The sequence below is a fragment of the Stegostoma tigrinum genome, chromosome 4 (genome assembly GCF_030684315.1).
Source record: "Stegostoma tigrinum isolate sSteTig4 chromosome 4, sSteTig4.hap1, whole genome shotgun sequence".
Lineage (NCBI taxonomy): Eukaryota > Metazoa > Chordata > Chondrichthyes > Orectolobiformes > Stegostomatidae > Stegostoma > Stegostoma tigrinum.
The window spans coordinates 10,383,072-10,401,105 of record NC_081357.1 but is presented as its reverse complement, the minus strand read 5'-3'; the positions used below and the strand labels follow the sequence as shown (position 1 = coordinate 10,401,105).

The 18,034-nt window shown below is 47.1% G+C and overlaps 1 protein-coding gene across 1 annotated transcript in view; it reads right to left on the bottom strand.

The window, feature by feature from the left end:
• Positions 1–2,714: 2,714 nt before the first annotated feature.
• The window catches only part of parp1 (poly (ADP-ribose) polymerase 1), a 66,949-nt gene continuing 51,629 nt past the window's right edge, over positions 2,715–18,034 (bottom strand). The window contains exons 14-23 of the mRNA XM_059645159.1: positions 17,856–17,984; positions 16,249–16,332; positions 15,368–15,490; positions 12,260–12,388; positions 8,668–8,766; positions 7,734–7,886; positions 7,323–7,450; positions 6,826–6,887; positions 5,551–5,665; positions 2,715–3,452 (exon numbers count right to left, since the gene is read on the bottom strand). Of these exons, the coding sequence (XP_059501142.1) occupies positions 3,371–3,452; positions 5,551–5,665; positions 6,826–6,887; positions 7,323–7,450; positions 7,734–7,886; positions 8,668–8,766; positions 12,260–12,388; positions 15,368–15,490; positions 16,249–16,332; positions 17,856–17,984 (1,104 nt within the window). The 3' untranslated portion in view covers positions 2,715–3,370. The remainder of the gene's footprint in view (positions 3,453–5,550; positions 5,666–6,825; positions 6,888–7,322; positions 7,451–7,733; positions 7,887–8,667; positions 8,767–12,259; positions 12,389–15,367; positions 15,491–16,248; positions 16,333–17,855; positions 17,985–18,034) is intronic.

Sequence of the window (18,034 nt, the reverse complement as noted above, 5' to 3'; positions counted from 1 at the left end):
AGTGGTGGTTGATGGAAAATATTCAGCCTGGTGTCAGGTCACTAGTGGTGTGCCTCCAGGATCTGTTTTGGGACCACTGCTGTTTGTCATTTTTATAAATGACTCGGTGGATGGGTTAGTAAGTTTGCAGATGACACTAAAGTCGGTGGAGTGGTGGACAGTGTGGAAGAATGTTGCAGGGAGACTTAAATAAACTGCAGAATTGGGCTGAAAGGTGGCAAATGGAGTTCAATGTGGGTAAATGTGAGGTGATTCACTTTGGGAGGAATAAGAGAAAGGCAGAATACTGCGTCAATGGAAAGATTCTTGATAGGGTGGATGAGCAGAGGGATCTTGGTGTCCATGTACCTCGATCCCTGAAAGTTGCCACCCAGGTTGATAGTGCTGTTAAGAAGACTTACGGTGTGTTAGGTTTTATTGGTGGAGGAATTGAGTTCCAGAGCCGTGATGTCATGCTGCAACTGTACAAAACACTAGTGCGGCCTCACCTGGAATATTGTGCGCAGTTCTGGTCACCCCATTACAGGAAGGATGTGGATGCATCGGAAAAGGTGCAGAGATTTACCAGGATGTTGCCTGGTCTGGAGCACAGGCCCTATGAAGAAAGGCCGAGGGACTTGGGTCTGTTGTCATTGGAGAGAAAGAGGCTAAGAGGGGATTTAATAGAGACATACAAGATGCTCAGAGGATTAGATAGACTCTCCCTGTCCACCCTTTCTCTGAGCATGATGACTTCAGCTTGTACAAGGGGGCAGAGCTACAAATTGAGGGGTGATAGATATAAGACAGATGTCAGAGGCAGGTTCTTTACCAGAGAGTGGTGAGGGCATGGAACGCCCTGCCTGCCTATGTAGTTAACTCAGCCACATTAGGGGCATTTAAACAGTCCTTGGATAAGCATATGAATGATGATGGGATAGTGTAGGGGGAAGGGCTTAGATTAGTTCACAGGTCGGCACAACATCGAGGGCCGAAGGGCCTGTTCTGCGCTGTATTGTTCTATGTTCGATGTAATGATTATGAAGGTCAGAACCACTGAGTGGCAGAATTTCACAGAATCCCTACAGTGTGGAAGCAGGCCATTCAGCTCATTAAGTTCACAGCCTCTGAAGAGCATCCATCCGGGCCCACTAGACCCCAGTACTTCCACCAATGGCCATTCCACCTGAACTGGACATCTGTGAGCCACAGGATGTAACCAGAGCACCTGGAAGAAACGGGGAGAACATGCAAACTCCACATAGCCAGTTGCCTGAGACTGGAATTTAATCTGGGTCCCTGTACAGCAGACCCCTGAGCTGCCAACTCAACTCCTTCTGTACCTGTGCTGACAGCAGGCATCAAATGCATAAGATAACATTAGTCATTAGTTAGATCTGCTTGGAGGTAAATGGAAAATGAAATTAAGAAAAATACATCAAACTAAACAGGTAAATAACTGCAACTGATCCTCACACTTGGACAGTGAAGATCTAATTAACTTATCATGGAACATGAGCAGGCTGCTACGTTCTCCCCTGTATTATAACATTGATCTCCTGGGCCAAGTGGTGAGCTTAGGACTTTGCATGTCTTAGAGGCACTAATTAAGCATCTCCCTGGGTCAGTTTGCCCTGGGCCATCATTTGTTTGGTCTAATGAGTAAACTTCATTAATGAGAAACATCACTTGAGAAACTTACAATGATTACGCTCATCTCTCACTCCCCTAATGATCAAAATTAATTAATGATCAATCCAAATAGTTCCTACTTTGTCACAAGCCCCAACTCTTGGCTTGTATCACCAACTGCTCTTAGAGCTTGGTGGGCACAGTGAATTCTCTAATCTCTGGTCTGACTGCCAAGCTGTTGTTTCAGACTTCTTTACAATAGATGTGATAATGGGAACTGCAGATGCTGGAGAATCCAAGATAACAAAGTGTGGGGCTGGATGAACACAGCAGGCCAAGCAGCATCTCAGGAGCACAAAAGCTGACGTTTCGGGCCTAGACCCTTCATCAGAGATGATGAAGGGTCTAGGCCCGAAACGTCAGCTTTTGTGCTCCTGAGATGCTGCTTGGCCTGCTGTGTTCATCCAGATTCACACTTTGTTATCTTTACAATAGATGAATTCATTTTTGAGGAGAATATTGCAGGAAAGACACCAGAAAATGTGCGCACAATACTTTTAGAGTTTAAGACTGCGATGGCAGGATAGCAACTCGTGCTGCCCAGCACTTGCCTTGTACAAAGTGGGTGTGTCAGCCTGCATTATGGGCTCAAATCCTGCGCACTTGAACCTTTTGCCTTGGGCAAGAGTGCGACCTTTTGAAGGGCAATAAATCCCAGCCTTACCTGCTATAAAAACCACACTTCATTCTAACAAAGAACGACAAAGGCACAACTAATTGTACAACTGGGCAGTATGGAGGCTCAGTGGTCAGCACTGCTATCTCAATGCCAGGGTCCCAGGTTCTATTCCACTTTCGGGCATCTGCGTAGAGTTTGTATATTCTCCCCATGTCTGTGTGGGTTTCCTCCCAGAGTCCAAACATGTGCAGGTTAGGTAGACTGGCCATGCTAAACTGCCCATAGCGTCTAACAGTGCGTATGCTAGGTGCGTTAGCAGTGGGAATTGCACAGGTAAGGAAATGGGGTGTATCTGGGTGGGATGCTCTGTCGAGGGTTGCTCCCACACTGTAGGGATTCTATCATAATAAACAGACACAAGGGGTTTCTTTTTAAGCTGAACTTTATTCGTCATCTAATATAAAATGGAAAAACAAAACATTACAGGGAAGGATGAAGTTACAGAGAAAAAATAGCCATCAAATGAAGGAAAGGTAGCAAATACAAAGCAAAACTATACAGTACTGGTTCTGCCTGCCGTTATAGAGATGGGTTCCCTCCCTCCCCCCTCCCCCTCTGTCTCCTCCCAGTCAGGACTTTCCCAAATAGGCTAAATGCTTTCCAACAGTCAGTAAAGCCACTTGACTAGCTGAATTAAAACTAACCGCCAGTCTGACACTCAACCCCAAAAATAAGTAGTCAGCTTGCACATTTTTCCTTTTCTACAAAACAAAATTCTAACAACAATCATCCTAATTTATGGCTTTTGTCAGTCTGTCAACTGGGGGCGGGGGGGAGTGGATGTTAACACCATTCCCACCCCACACCAGCTCACCCAAACTCTCTGCTCCCCCCAAGCACAGCCCAGCTGAGCAGATGAAGGGGAGCTCTGATATTCACGGTACACCCCCAACAAATCTCTGCAAGATGCGGCTTTCCCGTCCCACCCTTCACTGCCCCGATAGCCTGAATTTTGCAAACGGCGTTTTTTAAAAAAAAAAAAATTATTTAGGGAGCAGAAGTTCCAATGAAGCAGCGTGTTCACCACAGCGAGGTTTTGAACTTGAAGTTCAGTTTCAGCAGGTACTTCAGATTCACCTGGGCCACATCGTAGACAATGTACCTGAAAGGTCATGGGTCAAGGAGACAAACTGTCAGTGAAACACTCGTGCCTCCCATCCCCTCGTTTGTGGCCTGTTCTTTACCAGTGAGCCACTGAAAGTCTTGGGTCGTCCAGTGCAGGCTGCACCCCAGCTCCCTCACCGCCGCCGCCACCAAACTGGCGGAGAACTTGGCAATCATCCAAAATACTAGGTTCGTGTCCTGGAAACATGGGTTCAAATACTACCAGAGCAGGTGGGGAAAAATCGGAATCCAACTGAGACAAAGAGCTAGCCTCAAAGCTATCATGAAACCATCGCTGACTGTCATCACCTGGTTCACCAATGCCTTTTTTTAGGGAAGGAAATCTGCCATCCTTACCTGGTCTAACCTACCTATAACTCCAGACCCACAAGCCAATGCGGTTGACTCTTAAGTGCCCTCTGGCGAGTGAAAAACATACTTTCCCACTTGGTTATGGTGGGGGGTGGGGGGGCTCTGTTTCCCACTCGTATCTTTTTTCCAGAGTGAGGGTGCAAGGCCTTGACTTGATGACAGCAGAGAGAGGGGGGCTCCCATCGCCTTGGCCAAACGATGAGTGCTCTGACTGGGGGTCTTTCAAAGCACTGCCACCAAACGGCCTCCTTCTGCACTGCATTATTACAGGAAAGGCCCTCCCATTAATAGTTGGGATGGAAAAAGCGTGCATGTGTGTGAGAGACACAGCGAGAGAAAATATGCGAGATTGAGAGGGAAGAGGATGGGTGCGACTGAATGCATGAGATTGAGACAGACTGAAAATGTGTGAGACTGAGAAAGAATTAAGAGTGTGCGGTGTGTACAGGACGAATCAGCTCCCCCATTTAGGTTCTGTTGATTTTCCTGTCGTACTCCAGCACAGCTGTTAGCAGCAGCTTCCATTGAGAATACTATCCAGTCAGAGCCCATTTCCCCCAGCCTTGCGTCCATTCCAGATATTTTTTCATCAACTTGTTCCACCCTTTTGAGCATGTGGGACATAAACCCGAGCCTCCTGGCTCAGAGGTGGGGACACTACCGATGCACCACAAGAGCCCCTAGCAATCATGACAGGAATGTCAGCCTGGATTTTAGTGCTTCCATCCTGGAGCGGGACTTGAACCCAGAACCTTCTGACTCAGAAGCACTACAGAGACAAAATTAACAGCTCAAGGGCTCGTCTTCGATATGGCATGAGAGATCAAAGCTCAGCAGCACGTTTAAAACAAAAGCACATCAAATTCGGGCCTTGACAACAAAATGCCATGGATATTAAATACTTGAAACAGAAACAAAGTGCTGGCAATGCTCAGAAAGGTTTGACAGTGTGTGCGGAGAGAAAAGGAGTCAGGTGTATGGAATCCAAAATGGCGGCAGAAGTTTGTGCAGGAAGGCAAGAGGGATTAAATAACAAAAACGTCATGGAACACCCCCCCAAAGCAAAAGGATCAGTGTAGCAAAGAGACAAAGCATCGCTCCAGAGAGAGAGTGTTAATGCCAAAATAATGAAAAGCTGTCTAAATAACAGAAGTATTGCAGTCATTGGAGAAGCAGAAGAGCAAAAACTTAAGATGCTGGGATCGCTCTCTTTGGACTGAAGAAGTTGGAGAAGGGATCTCATTTCAAAATCAGGAGCAGGCTGGACACAGCGGAGAGGGAGAAGCTGTAACTGCTCAGAAAAATAAAAACAAAAATGCACAGATTTAACTGAAGCAAGCATGATGAGGTTCAACTGAGTCATTCCAGAGGGTGTTGCATGGTTATTTAGGTGGTAATGGAGTGCAAGGATATAGGGAAAAGGGCAGGAGATTGGCATTATGGGATAGAATTAATGCAGGCATGACAGATCGAAAGACCACCTTCTATTATAAGAATTCTAGATTCAATAGCTTCACACCAGGAGCCCCGTCCTCCTCTCAATTTGTATTGGCTTTTTTTTTGCCAAGGAACCTTTTTCTACCAACACCAACAAAAATAAAAATCACATTTCCAACTCCCTTCGGTTCTGAAGGAGGTGGGGGCTGGAAACATTAACTCTTTTCCTCTCTCCGCAGATGCTGCGAGACCTACTGAGCTTCTCCCTGCTCCATAGAGAAGGATACTCGTTGTACAGGAGACTAGAATCTGAGACTTGTGTTTGGACACCTCTTCCCAACGGGATGTCCACTCCATTCATCTTGACCGTGGCACTAGGATCCGGAGCGGTCTTCCCGATGCCTGTGGGGAGACAGTGGGTTGTTTGCTCAGGTATACTGTCACACCCCGTGAGCAGTGCATCACTCTTCACAAAGATTCCACTCTCCCCCCCCCCACCCACCCTGCAACTCACCACCCCCACCCGACAGGGTAGTGAGGCCAGCCCCCGTACACGGCATCGCCTCCCCCAAGCTGCCACCACCACTGTAACTCGGGGAGTGGGGCTCAGGACCAGGATCTCCTGCCTCTGCCCGGTCTCTCCATCAAGAACACAGATCACATAGCCCCTGGACTTAGAAAGGCAGACTGGATCGATTTCAGACGGAATTCACTGGGATTTAAAAGAATCATTGGGGCAGGCTCATTGAAACTACCAGTCCTGTTAGAAATGGTCAAAGATGTTCCTGAAGAAGCGTGGGGGGGGGGTCCAGAAGCAAGGTAGCACTCTAAGATCTGATGAGGAGTCATCTAGACTCGAAACGTTAGCTTGCTCTCTCTCTCTCCACAGACGCTGCCTGACCTGGTGTGATTTCTAGCACTTTTTGACTTCACTACAGACTCCAGCATCTGCAGTAATTTGGTCCTTCCCAGTGTAAGTGTATGGGTTAGGCCATTTAGGGCTGAGATGAGGAGAAATTTCTTCACCCAGAACGCTGTGAGTCTGTGAAGTCTCTACCACAGAAAGCAGTTGAGGCCAAACATTGAATGTTTTCAAGAAGGAATTAGATATAGTTCTTACAGCCAAAAGGTTCGAAGAGTCCGGGGAGAAAGGAGGAGTAGGGGAGCGAATTGGATGATCAGCCATGATCATATTGAATGGGAGAGCAGGCACAAAGGGGTCAAATGGCCTGCTCACATTCCTGTTTTCTAGCCAACAGGAGATCAGAGAACGAGTTCATCAGTGCCTCCCTCAACAGGAGGCATCTCAAGCTGCACAGGTCCGTAACACAAATACGTGAAAGGGGAGAGAGAGGGTGAGAGACGCTGCTCCCTAACCTCTGCGTTCCTCCCTGGGAGGATACAGTAAAGGAGAGGATGATTCAACAGCCTGGAAAGCTGCCTTGTGAGCCATCCTGCTCAGTCCACAGCCAGCCCAGGCCTGTCTCCCGTGAGGGGTCTACAGGACCATAATGGATGGGGTCACCCACATCGACTACAAACAAACCCTACCCTGAGCTTACCTTTCACACTGTGTTTGCCTTTCGGTAGTTTGGTAATATGATTAGCTCGTTTCAACTCATGCCTGAAAACACAATATTTAACAGTAAATCAACATGTGATCAACACTTGATGCCAATATGATCAATGGAAGGGTTAAATATTCATCACCATTGTGGGCTACCGGCTCCATTTCCAGAGTGGACCTCCACCCTGGGGCTACCATTCCCACAGGGGAGCTCCACCTGGGGCTACTAACTTCATAGCAAAGAGAATATTACTTCTGACCTTGAGATTCTGGCATGACAGAGGATTTCCAATTGAAAATTTTAATGAGAGAGATTTAGGTTACAGAAGTTATGTGGGTGAATGGAATTGAGACACAGAACAGTGATAGTGCAGGTTCAAGGGGCAGAGTGGCCTAGTCAGGTTCCTATCTCAGACCACAGTCACATGAATGACATCTTACAGTTTCACACACTAGCACAGACTGACAATGAAAAGCAGTTCCGTTACTCACATGTTTCCCAAAGCCACTTCTGCTAGCAGAATGAGCCCCACAGGATCAGCCTGTGATGTGTGACAGTAATTGGCACTTTTGGAAACCATGTCAGCAAAATAGATCCCTTTACCGAACATGTAGCCGGTCTGGAAGAGAAAGCAAGAACGAGAAGTAGATGACGGAGCATTCACACAACCTGCCTCTGGCTCTGACCAAGAACAGATCCACTGCCACCCTAACCCTCTCCCACCCTTGCTCCCTCCCTCATTCTCTCGCCCGGCCCTTCTGTTTCTCGCCCAGAACCACCTCTCTCACTTTTACCCACAGCCCCTCTCTCTCCCCATCCCAAACCCTTCCCTCACTCACACTATCTTTCTCTCCCCTAGACACCAGCACCACACCCCACCTCCTTCCTCTGTTCTCACTCACCACAGGAGCCTCTGGTGGAGCAATGCGGAGACCCTGTGACAGGATGCCAGCGAAATTGGTGGTACGGGAGCCGTGCCAGAGCAGCTGGCGGTTGTGCAGTTCACTGAAGGGCTCGAAACGCTCTTCTTCTCCATTGCGTTTAATCTTAAAGATCTACCAGAAAGGGAAAGGAAGACTCCGTGATGTGAAAACCACCTGATGACAGATTTCACCTGCCCCTGATTGCCAACATACTCCTCCCCCCACCACCCCCACCCTTGCCACCCCATCCCACTATCAGGGACTCCAGTGTAAAGAACCAGGATGAATATATTCCAGCACAACCAAGGATACAGTTCACTCTCGAGGCTCTGACCCGCACCCCACCCATGAAGGTGCTGCACATTATTAGACTGGAGTGCTGTGCGTGCCCATTCTTCCTGATCCAGCTGCAGAAACCATCCTTCCCTAATATGCTGCTGATTCACCTAAAGCGAACCGGGGAGCTTGTTTCACAGGGAAGGGCTCACATCACAGAGAGAAACCAGAAAGCGAGCGAGACGCAACGGCCTGTATCTCAGAGCTGTAGCGAGGAAGTACTGAAAGGAAGGTCTGTGCCAGGGCAGGTGCCAGGTCTCCTTGGATTACCCTCAGTGTCACAGGGAAGAGACGGTGTGCAGGGTCACAGGGAAAAGGCAGGAGAACGCCATGTCACAATGCGCATGTGGGCAGGATGGACTGAATGGCCACCTGCTGCACTGTCAAGAGCTTGGTGGTGCTCCATATCACTGTCAAGAACAGGAAACAGTAAACTCCTCGAAGCCCAGCAGATGCAGGCCTCTGGTAGAAGCCCCCTCGGAAAAGCTGGGCTGGTATCCGTGGCAACTGCAAACTTTAAGAGACCGTCCAAAGGCCTGGCCAAGCACAGGCCGCAAAATGTCACCATAGCACTCACCTCCATCACTTCCAGATCATACTGGTTGTGTGTAGCAGCGTGTGTGTTTTTAACGTACTCTCTGATTAACTTGGCTTCGTCTGTCTCCTTGTCCAGAACCTAAGACACAGAGTTTAAATGAAGACAGGAAGGAGCTTAGTTACAAGCAGCAATATCAGTGATAGCTCCTCAGTAACCAGGCAGCAACATGGATGTGAAATTAGCTGTGTGTGAAGGAAACAGGGAGTAGACAGTACTCAAGTTCCCCAGGCAGCCCTGTTCTTTCTGATCGATATTAATGACCCTACCTCATTGTATGGGCATCATTTTAGAATGTGCAGGAGATACAAATGCTGGAAGTGCTGTGAGCAGGATAGTATCAAATTTTAATAATCAAGAATAAAAAACCAAAAGAACTGCGGATGCTGTAAACCAGGAACAGAAACAAAGTTGCTGGAAAAGCTCAGCAAGTCTGGCAGCATCTGTGGAGGGAAAAACCGAGTTAATGTTTCGGGTCCAGTGACTCTTCCTCAGAACACAGTTCTGCTGAGCTTTTCCAGCGACTTTGTTTTTGTTCCTGTGTTTAATAGTCAAGAGTACAGTTCAGAAAGTACATTTATCAGTTAATGATTAGTTCCCTGACGAGTCCCTCATGTGGGAATTTCTGATGGGGTACAGCATTTCATTTTATCAGCTATTCTTGAAATTATTTTCTACTCAACTTGTCCTTATATCCCAATAAAATGTAGATTGATTTGGCCTGAAACAGGTTTGCAGATGGGCAAGTGACAAATGCAACTTAATGGACAGGAATGATTTGAACTTGTATCTTCCTTCAAGATTTATGAAGCAAAGATAGATGATGTGAAATACCAACAGACTTGACGTGAAACTGGCGTATTTTCTCCACCGTAATAAATACAATATTGAAATAATCCACATCATAATTATTTAGTGAGCAGAAATTTCACATTCATATTGAGACGGTATCAATTTCCCTTTTTCTGTGTCACACACTTTCTTTCCAGTCTCTCTCTCTCTCTTCTCTTCCCACATCACTGTTCTCTCTGTTTGGGTAAACTGGAGACATGGGTTCATGTCCTATCAAGGCATTCAGCAACATTTACATTCAATATAATCTGGAATTAAAAGACAAATCACCAACTGACGAGGCCAATTGCAAAAATCCATTTGGTTCACTGATGTCACACAGGGAAGGAGATCTGCTGCCACATAAGTGTATAGAACATAGAACAGTACAGTACAGGCCCTTGATGTTGTGCTGACCTATTATCTAAGATCAATCTACCCTCCATACCCTACATTTTACTATCCTCCAAGTGCCTACCCAAGAGTCGCTTAAAAGTCTCTAACGTATCTGATGTTCAAATGTCCTTATCTGGTCTGGTCTGCATGTAACTCCAGTCCCATAGCAATGTGGTTAACTTTTAACTGCCCTCCCAAACGGTCTAAAGATCTAAACAGTTCAAGGGCAACCAGTTATGGATAGCAAATGCCAGCCTGGTCAGCAATGCCCACACATCCCATCCAGGAATAAAGAATAAACCCATCTCTTCACTTCTCCCTCCCAGCTACTCTCTTTCCCTCCTTTATTCCTTGCCACGCAGGGAGATGGAAATAGAAGCACATTGATAGATTTATCACTCAACACTGTCAAGGCTGCTGTTACTGAGTGGAGTGTATGCTTATAGGAAGAGCAGTATTAAGTTGGAGAGGGTTCAGAAGGGTGTTGCTAGGAAGGGAGGGTTTGAGCTGTAAGGAGAGCTTGTAAAGGCTGGGAATTTTTTCTTCTGGAATGTAGGAGGTTGAGGAGTGACTATATAGAGGTTTATAAAATCATGAGGGCTATAGATAGGGTGAATGGCAGGTGTCTTCTTCCCGAGGGTCAAGGATTGCGAGGCTAGGGGGCATATTTTTATGGCAAGAGGGGTAAGATTTAAAATAGACAAGAGGGGCAATTTTTTTATACACAGAGTGATTTGCTTGTGGAATGAACTGCCAGAGGAAGTGGTAGATGCAGGAACATTTAAAAAACCTTTGGATAAGTACATGAATAGGAAAGTTTGCAGAGATAAAAACAGATATTGCTGGAAAAGTTCTGCGGATCTGGGAGCATCTGTGGAGATCAGAGTTAATGTTTTGGGTCAAGAGACCCTTCCTGGCAACCCAAAACGTTGACTCTCGCCAAGAATGCTGCCAGATCTGCTGAGCTTTTCCAGCATTTTCTATTTTTGCCTCTGTTTTATAGCATCCAGAGTTCTTTCAGTTTTTATTAAGATTTTGAGGGATATGGGCTAACAGCAGGCAGGTAGGACTAATTTAGTTTGGGATTATGATCAGCATAAACTGGTCGGACCGTAGAACAGAATCCCTCAGTGTGGATGCAGGCTATTCAGCCCATCAAGCCCAGACTGACCGAACAGCATCCCACCCAGACCCAACTTCCCCTATCCTTGCAAAGCCGCCTTTCCCGTGGCTAACGCACCTAGCCTGCACATACCTGGATGCTATGGGCAATCCCGCACAGCCAATCCACCTAACCTGCACACCTTTGGACTGTGGAAGGAAACCAGAGTACCCAGAGGAAACTGTGCAGATACAGAGAGAATGTGCAAACTCCACACAGACAGTTGCCTGAGGGTGGAATTGAACCCAGGTCCCTAGCGCAGTGGGACAGCAGAGCTAACTACTGAGCCATGTGCCACATGGGTCTGTTTCTGCACTGTATGACTCTATGTAGTTTAATTCCTTTTACAGTATATCTAAGCTCTAAACAAAAACTAACAGAGAAGGTATGTACTGCTCAAGTATGTCAGCTTTACGCCAATGATTTCCTCCAGCTTGCTGTTTCCTCTCGGTTTTGCCCCTATTTCTCTCACTGCAATCTTTTCCACTGTACATGTTGTTTATATTTCTGCAGTGATGTTCGTTAGGAAGTCTACTAAGAGGAACAGGGTCCAGAGAGCAATCAAGGGTTTCAATCCTACCAATGGCTTGGAGGTTTCAATTCTTGTGAGGGTCAGAAATTTCAAGAAACATCCTGCTGAATGTTTATGGTTTTATTCCTCACTGATTAACTTAATGAAATAGATTATTTTTCCATTCATTTAACCACAGTTAGATTTTTGTTACCGCAATTTTTCTTGCTGTTGTCAACGTAGATGTGGATTTCAATGTACTTTATGGTACTCAGAATTAATTTCTCAATAAAATGTGGATTGATTTGAGTTGAAACTGGTTTGCAGATGGTCGAGGGACAGATGAAACTTAATGGATGGAAATGATTCATTTTGGTAAGAAGAATGCGGAGAGCTAATATAAAGGGTATAAACTCTAATGAAGGGGGCCAGAGGACCATTGGCCTGCGGTGTCATCAGGAAGAGATGACCGTGGATGGATGATCTGCAAAGTCACAGCTAACATGGGGGCCAAAGATGAGAAAGTGGGACCTTCCTGGCAACTTCCAGCCAATGGGGGAATTTAAATTACATTGCTGGCATCACTCCAGCCGACCGAGCAAACGGAGCCTGATCCAGGAGGTTGCTGGGAAAGGTAACCAGTGTTTGGTTGAGGTGGAGAGTGCCAGTGTCACCTTGATCTCAGTGTGCAGCTTCTCGTAGTTGATGTCTATAGGGTTCTTGGCATCATCTTCCTTGCCACCTTTGAGGAGGCTGTAGGCGACCTCGATGTCCAGGAGACTGTCCAACATCTGCACCTTGGCCTGGAAGTCACAGAAAGGAACAGCAAGATCAGACAGGCAGCAAACGACAGGGATACAGTGGGAGAGCCAGATGACAGAGGAGAAAACTGGGATCAAACGTAGAAAACAGGGGCAGGCCACCTGGACCTTTGAGCCTGCCCTGCCATTCAACACGATCACGGCTGATCATCCCCTGTGTTCCTGCTTTCTTCCCAAACCCTTTGATCCCTTTATCCCCAAGATACATATCAAACTTCATGAAAACATTATTGTGGGGACAACTAAGCTATGCAGCAGGAAACTGCACAGGCTCACCACTCTCTGGGTGAAGATATTTCTCTTCATCTCAGACCTAAATGGTCGACGGCCAAATCCTTAAACCGTGACCCCGGTTTGGGATACCTCAGTGATTGGGAACATCCTTCTAGTGTTTGTCCTGTCCGGATTTTGTAGGTTTCTATGAGATTCAACCCCCTGTTCTTCTGAATTGCAGTGAATACAGTCCTAACTGATCCAGTCTTCCTTCGTACATCAGGAATCAGTCTGGTAAACCTTGGCTACACTTCTCTTTAGCCAGCCTCCCTCAGATAAGGTGACCAGTGGGGCGCAACAAAGATCGGAACGAGGGGGTAACATCGCAGGTTATTTGAACTTTTACAACAGTGCGTTGTGCAGTCGCTCCGGCTTCCCTGGATGACTGCGAGGAGAGGGTAATTCCCAGTTACCTGACATACAACCATTGAGTTGCACTGTCGCTATCCCCACCTCCGGCTCAACCAAGGCCAATTCAACTAGATCCGGGTCAGAACAAGGGCCCACATGGTTTAGAACAAGCAGTGCAGTGAGTTACTGCAGGGGACCAAAGGGAGGCACAGAAGTATCTTCAAAGATACGATTCAACTCTGCAATAGTCCTGTCATTCTGCAAGAATCCGGTCACAATCTGAAAAACCGTCAGAATCGTACAGTAAATAAAATCTCGCAAACGTCTGCGCGGAACTGCTGGCGTAACGGAAGTGATGCTGGGCTAGGCCATTCGATCCATCGTGCCTGTGGTAGCTCTTGGAAAGAGCTGTCAAACCGGTGGAAAAGCACCGGCCAGGCCCCGCTTTTCAACACCAGCCACCCCACTCTCCCCATTTCAGCCAGTGCATTCCAGATCTCAGGAACCGCGCAGGGAGTAGCAGACAGCAGTCGTGGCAAAGTTTGCGCATCATGGCCCAGGTCTCGAAGATGATGAAGCTCCAGTAAACTTTACTGCCAGCTTATTCTGTGACACAAGTACTGGCTCAGGGAACTCACAAAGGGAAAACAAGCTGGGGCCCAGAATGCTGCATCTGTATAGTCCCAACTCCTAGGAAACACCTCCCCTTTTACCCCTTGAGATTAAGACTATGAATCCAGTGGCCCCCCCACCCCCCCAATATCAAGCTGCACTTTCACCAGCAGTGTAATCTGATTCGAGTTTATGGCTGCAGCTAATACGCAAAAGGCACAAGGAATAGCCAGCTCAAATAACTGACCAATCTCAGGTCAGTGTGGGATAGTGCGAGTGAGAAGTACCATGTTACCAAGAGCGGAGCACTGTAAAGGAGATTACTAGAGTCAGAGGTCTACAGCATGGAAGCAGGCCTGTCGACTTGTCTATGCTGCTCAGTTTTCACAGTTAAATCTGTCCCATTTGCCCATGTTTGGTCCATATTCCTCATGTCAGGGGAGGCAATGTCCTAGTGGTATTATCGCCTTGGCAGATGGTGGAATCAGAATTCAATAAATATCTGGAATTAAGAGTCTAATGATGACCATTAATGACTCACTAATGTTCTTTAGAGAAAGAAACCGCCATCCTAACCTGGTCTGGTCTATATGTGACTCCAGACCCACTGCAAGATGGTTGACTCATAACAGCCCTCTGGGCAATTAGGGATGGGCAATAAATGCTGCCTGGCCAGAGCGACGCCCTCATCCTGTGAATGATTAAAAACAAACCAATCCCATCCATGTACCCGTCTAAATGTTTCTTACAGCACGACCTCCCGAAGTGCGTACCAGACACTCACCACCCACTGTGTGAAAAGACTGGCCCTCTGGGCCCTTTTGTGTCTCTCAGCTCTCACCGTAAACCTATGCCCTCCAGTTTTAGATTCCCTATCACGTGGAAAAGCTGATGGCTATCTACCTTATCCACACCCCTCATGATTTTATAGACATCTATAAAAGTTTCCTGCACTCCAGGGAAGAACGTCCCAGCCCATCCAGCCTCTCCTTATATTTCAAACCTTCCAGCCCAGGTAGCATCCGAGTAAACCCTTTGTGCACTGCTTCTAGTTTAGTTATATCATTTTGAAAATAGGGCAAGCAGAACTGTACGCGGTACTCCGAATGTAGCCTTACTGTTCCCAACAGCAGTAAAATTCCCAAATGCATCACAGGAGCAGGGGGCCATTCTGACCATTGCTCTGTGACAGAGCTACCCAACTAGCCCCACCTCCCTGCTCCTTCCCCTTGGCTGCCAGTCAATGATGTTATGTGATTTTCTTTTGCAACATCACGAGCCTTCTAACCCCCACGAGATGCCTCTGAATTCCTCCACCACTGTCCGCACGCCCCAGTCCTCACCAACCCAGTTCTGCATCAAAATCTCTCCCCCCCTCGCTCCCTGGTTCTTTTGCCCATACTCCTTAATCCACAGCCCCCTGGTTAGTGTCAGCTACAGGAAGCGGCACCCAACTATGCCCATAAGTTTTTTTAATTATTAGTTCAGAAATTGAGTATTTATTTCCCATCCCTCACTGCTCAGAGGGCCAGGCTGGACAAGAGTGAGCGATTCCCTTCCTAACAGATGCATTTGTCCAATCTCATCATCACAAGTATGGTGGGATTTGAACACGGGCCCCAGGATATTGCCAGGGTCTCTGGATTAATGATCCGTTACTGCCACTACCACAAGGCCTTCACGCCACCCCCCCACCCCAAGACACTGTAATACCTCCCTGGTTACCTGGATATAATCCTCGTTGTTCAGCAGAGGTGGTTTCTTCATTCCAAAGTCATGTGGTATGAGTGTGTAGAAGCGATTGGAGAGATCCAATATCTGAGACTCCAGCCCATTGTTAGCCACAATCTTAACACAGGACAAAAACAAAAAACAGGGGTTTCAGTTAGCACTATGTTTGGCAGAAATGCGACTCCCTCTTCATGATGGCAACAGCCGAGCGGACAGCACAGAGAAGGATTTAACTTTCACTTGTTATATCCAGTTTAGTCAGCTGCCTGAGGTGGTGGCACTCAGGGCCTTCTCCCTGATTCGCTCCAGTCATCATGGTGACGGTCAGTGTGTGGAGGAGGACAAGAAATCACAGCTCACCTCATGGTCTAGCTCTTCACTGGAAACAACTGAAGGTACACTGTCCAGTGCACAGTGAGATACACACAGTGCAGGGCTGTGCACCGTCCAGCTCAGTGAGATACACAGTGCAGGGCCATGCGCTGTCCAGCGCACAGTGAGACACACAGTGCAGGGCCATGCACCGTCCAGCGCACAGTGAGATACACAGTGCAGGGCCATGCACCGTCCAGCTCAGTGAGATACACAGTGCAGGGCCATGCACCGTCCAGCTCAGTGAGATACACAGTGCAGGGCCATGCACCGTCCAGCTCAGTGAGATACACAGTGCAGGGCCATGCACCGTCCAGCGCACAGTGAGATACACAGTGCAGGGCCATGCGCCGTCCAGCGCACAATGAGAGGGAGAGGAGGGTGGGGGAATAATGCTTTTGTACGGAGCACAGTGGGATTTGAAACCTCACCCTCCCAAGTTACAATCCTGTTAGCCTAACTACTAGGCTAGGCTACTGCACCGAGAGAGAACTGCAGACTACCTGCTGGACCTCACTAAGGATGGCGTATGCACTCTGGATCTGCCTCTTGCTCAGTTTACCCAGGGGCATCTTCTGAAGGTCAATCTGTTGGGGAAAACAGACAAAGGCAACAATGCCAGTGAATATCACACAATCATAAAGAAATACAATTTTTAGACAGTATTTCCATTCTAAATGTACATGTCCGTAGTAAAGAGAAAATAATATGTACGTTCGCACATCACTGAAGCAAACCTTTCATTTTTAATACAATGCAGTTTGTGGAATGAAGAAACTATTTGCTGGTTCCTTTTCATTTAGCCTCTGGGTTCCAGGAAGAGACAATGATTACACCTTGCAGTCCCACACAGAGCTGCACAGCTGACTAATCCCAATCACTTCAGTGGCATCACTCCCTCTACCACCAGAGGCTCCAATAGGAGCCACAGCACCATCCGGTGGCTGTAGCTTGTGAATACAGTGTGACCAGCACCTGCTTACATGGGGAAATCCCACAGTAAGTGCTGAAACCACAAACTGCATCCAAACACTGGGAGAGAATGTAATGTTGCGGATGTACAGGACATTGGAATAGTGGTGTTCAATTCTGGTCTCCCTGCTATTGGGAGGATATTGTTAAACTTGAAAGGATCCAAAAAAGATTTATAAGGATGTTACCAGGGTTGGCGGGTTTGAGCTACAGGGAAGGGCTGAATAGGCTGGGGATATTTTCCCCTGGAGCGTCAGAGGCTGACAGCTGGCCTTATAGAGGTTTGTAACATTATGAGGAGCATGGATAGGGTGAAAAGCCGTGGTTCCTTTCCCCTGAGTAGGGGTGTCCAAAACAACAAGGCATAGGTTAAAGGTGAGGGGGAAAGATTTAAAAGGGACCTGAGGGGCAACGATTTTACGCAGAGGATGCTGCATGGAATGAGCTGCCAGAGGAAGTTGTGGAGGCTGGTACAATTACAACATTTCAAAGGCACCTGGATGAATACATGAGGACAGATTTAGAGGGATTTGGGCCAAATGCTGGCAAATGGGACTAGATTTATTTAGGATATCCAGTCAGCACAAACAAGTTAGACTGAAGAGAGATGACAAGGTGTAGAGCTGGATGAACACAGCAAGCAAAGCAGCAGAGGAGCAGCAAGGCTGACATTTTGGGCCTAGACCCTTCTTCAGAAAATTATCTCACATTCTCCAGCATCTGCAGTTCCTACTATCTCTGGACTGAAGAGTCTGTTTCCATGCTGTACAACACTATGTCTGTTAACAGGTAAAGCTCATGGGCAGGAAATACAAGAGGTATATTTGTAAGTATTTTATGGTAAGAATATAACAGTCCTTTTACAGGGGAACAATTGCTAACATTTCAGAAAGGTAGCCAATTGAATAGCTTTCAATGCACTGAGACAAATGTGACGAGATGAATGGCTTCCAAAATTCACAAATTAAAATATGTTTGCTGTTTGAAAGGAGTGCAGTCCTAAGATGCTGTCAACGCTAGTGACAGGGTCTAGTTTCCCCCCAATCTGTCAGCTGAACACTTGCTACTCTTCAAAGGATATCACTTTCCTAAGTACGTACACTTTAGCCCACAACGAACCCCCACCCATCCACCTTACCTCAAACTCCACCATGGCTTTCTTCATACTCTCTACATCGAAGATGGTCTTGATGAGGTCCTGCACTGCCTTGTCCAGTTTGGATTTGGTACTGCAATTCGCGGTGAGTTTCTTCACAGCTTCCTCATCCTGTGGGATTGAGGAACATCGATATTCCACTGCAGTTCAGAAGAACAAAC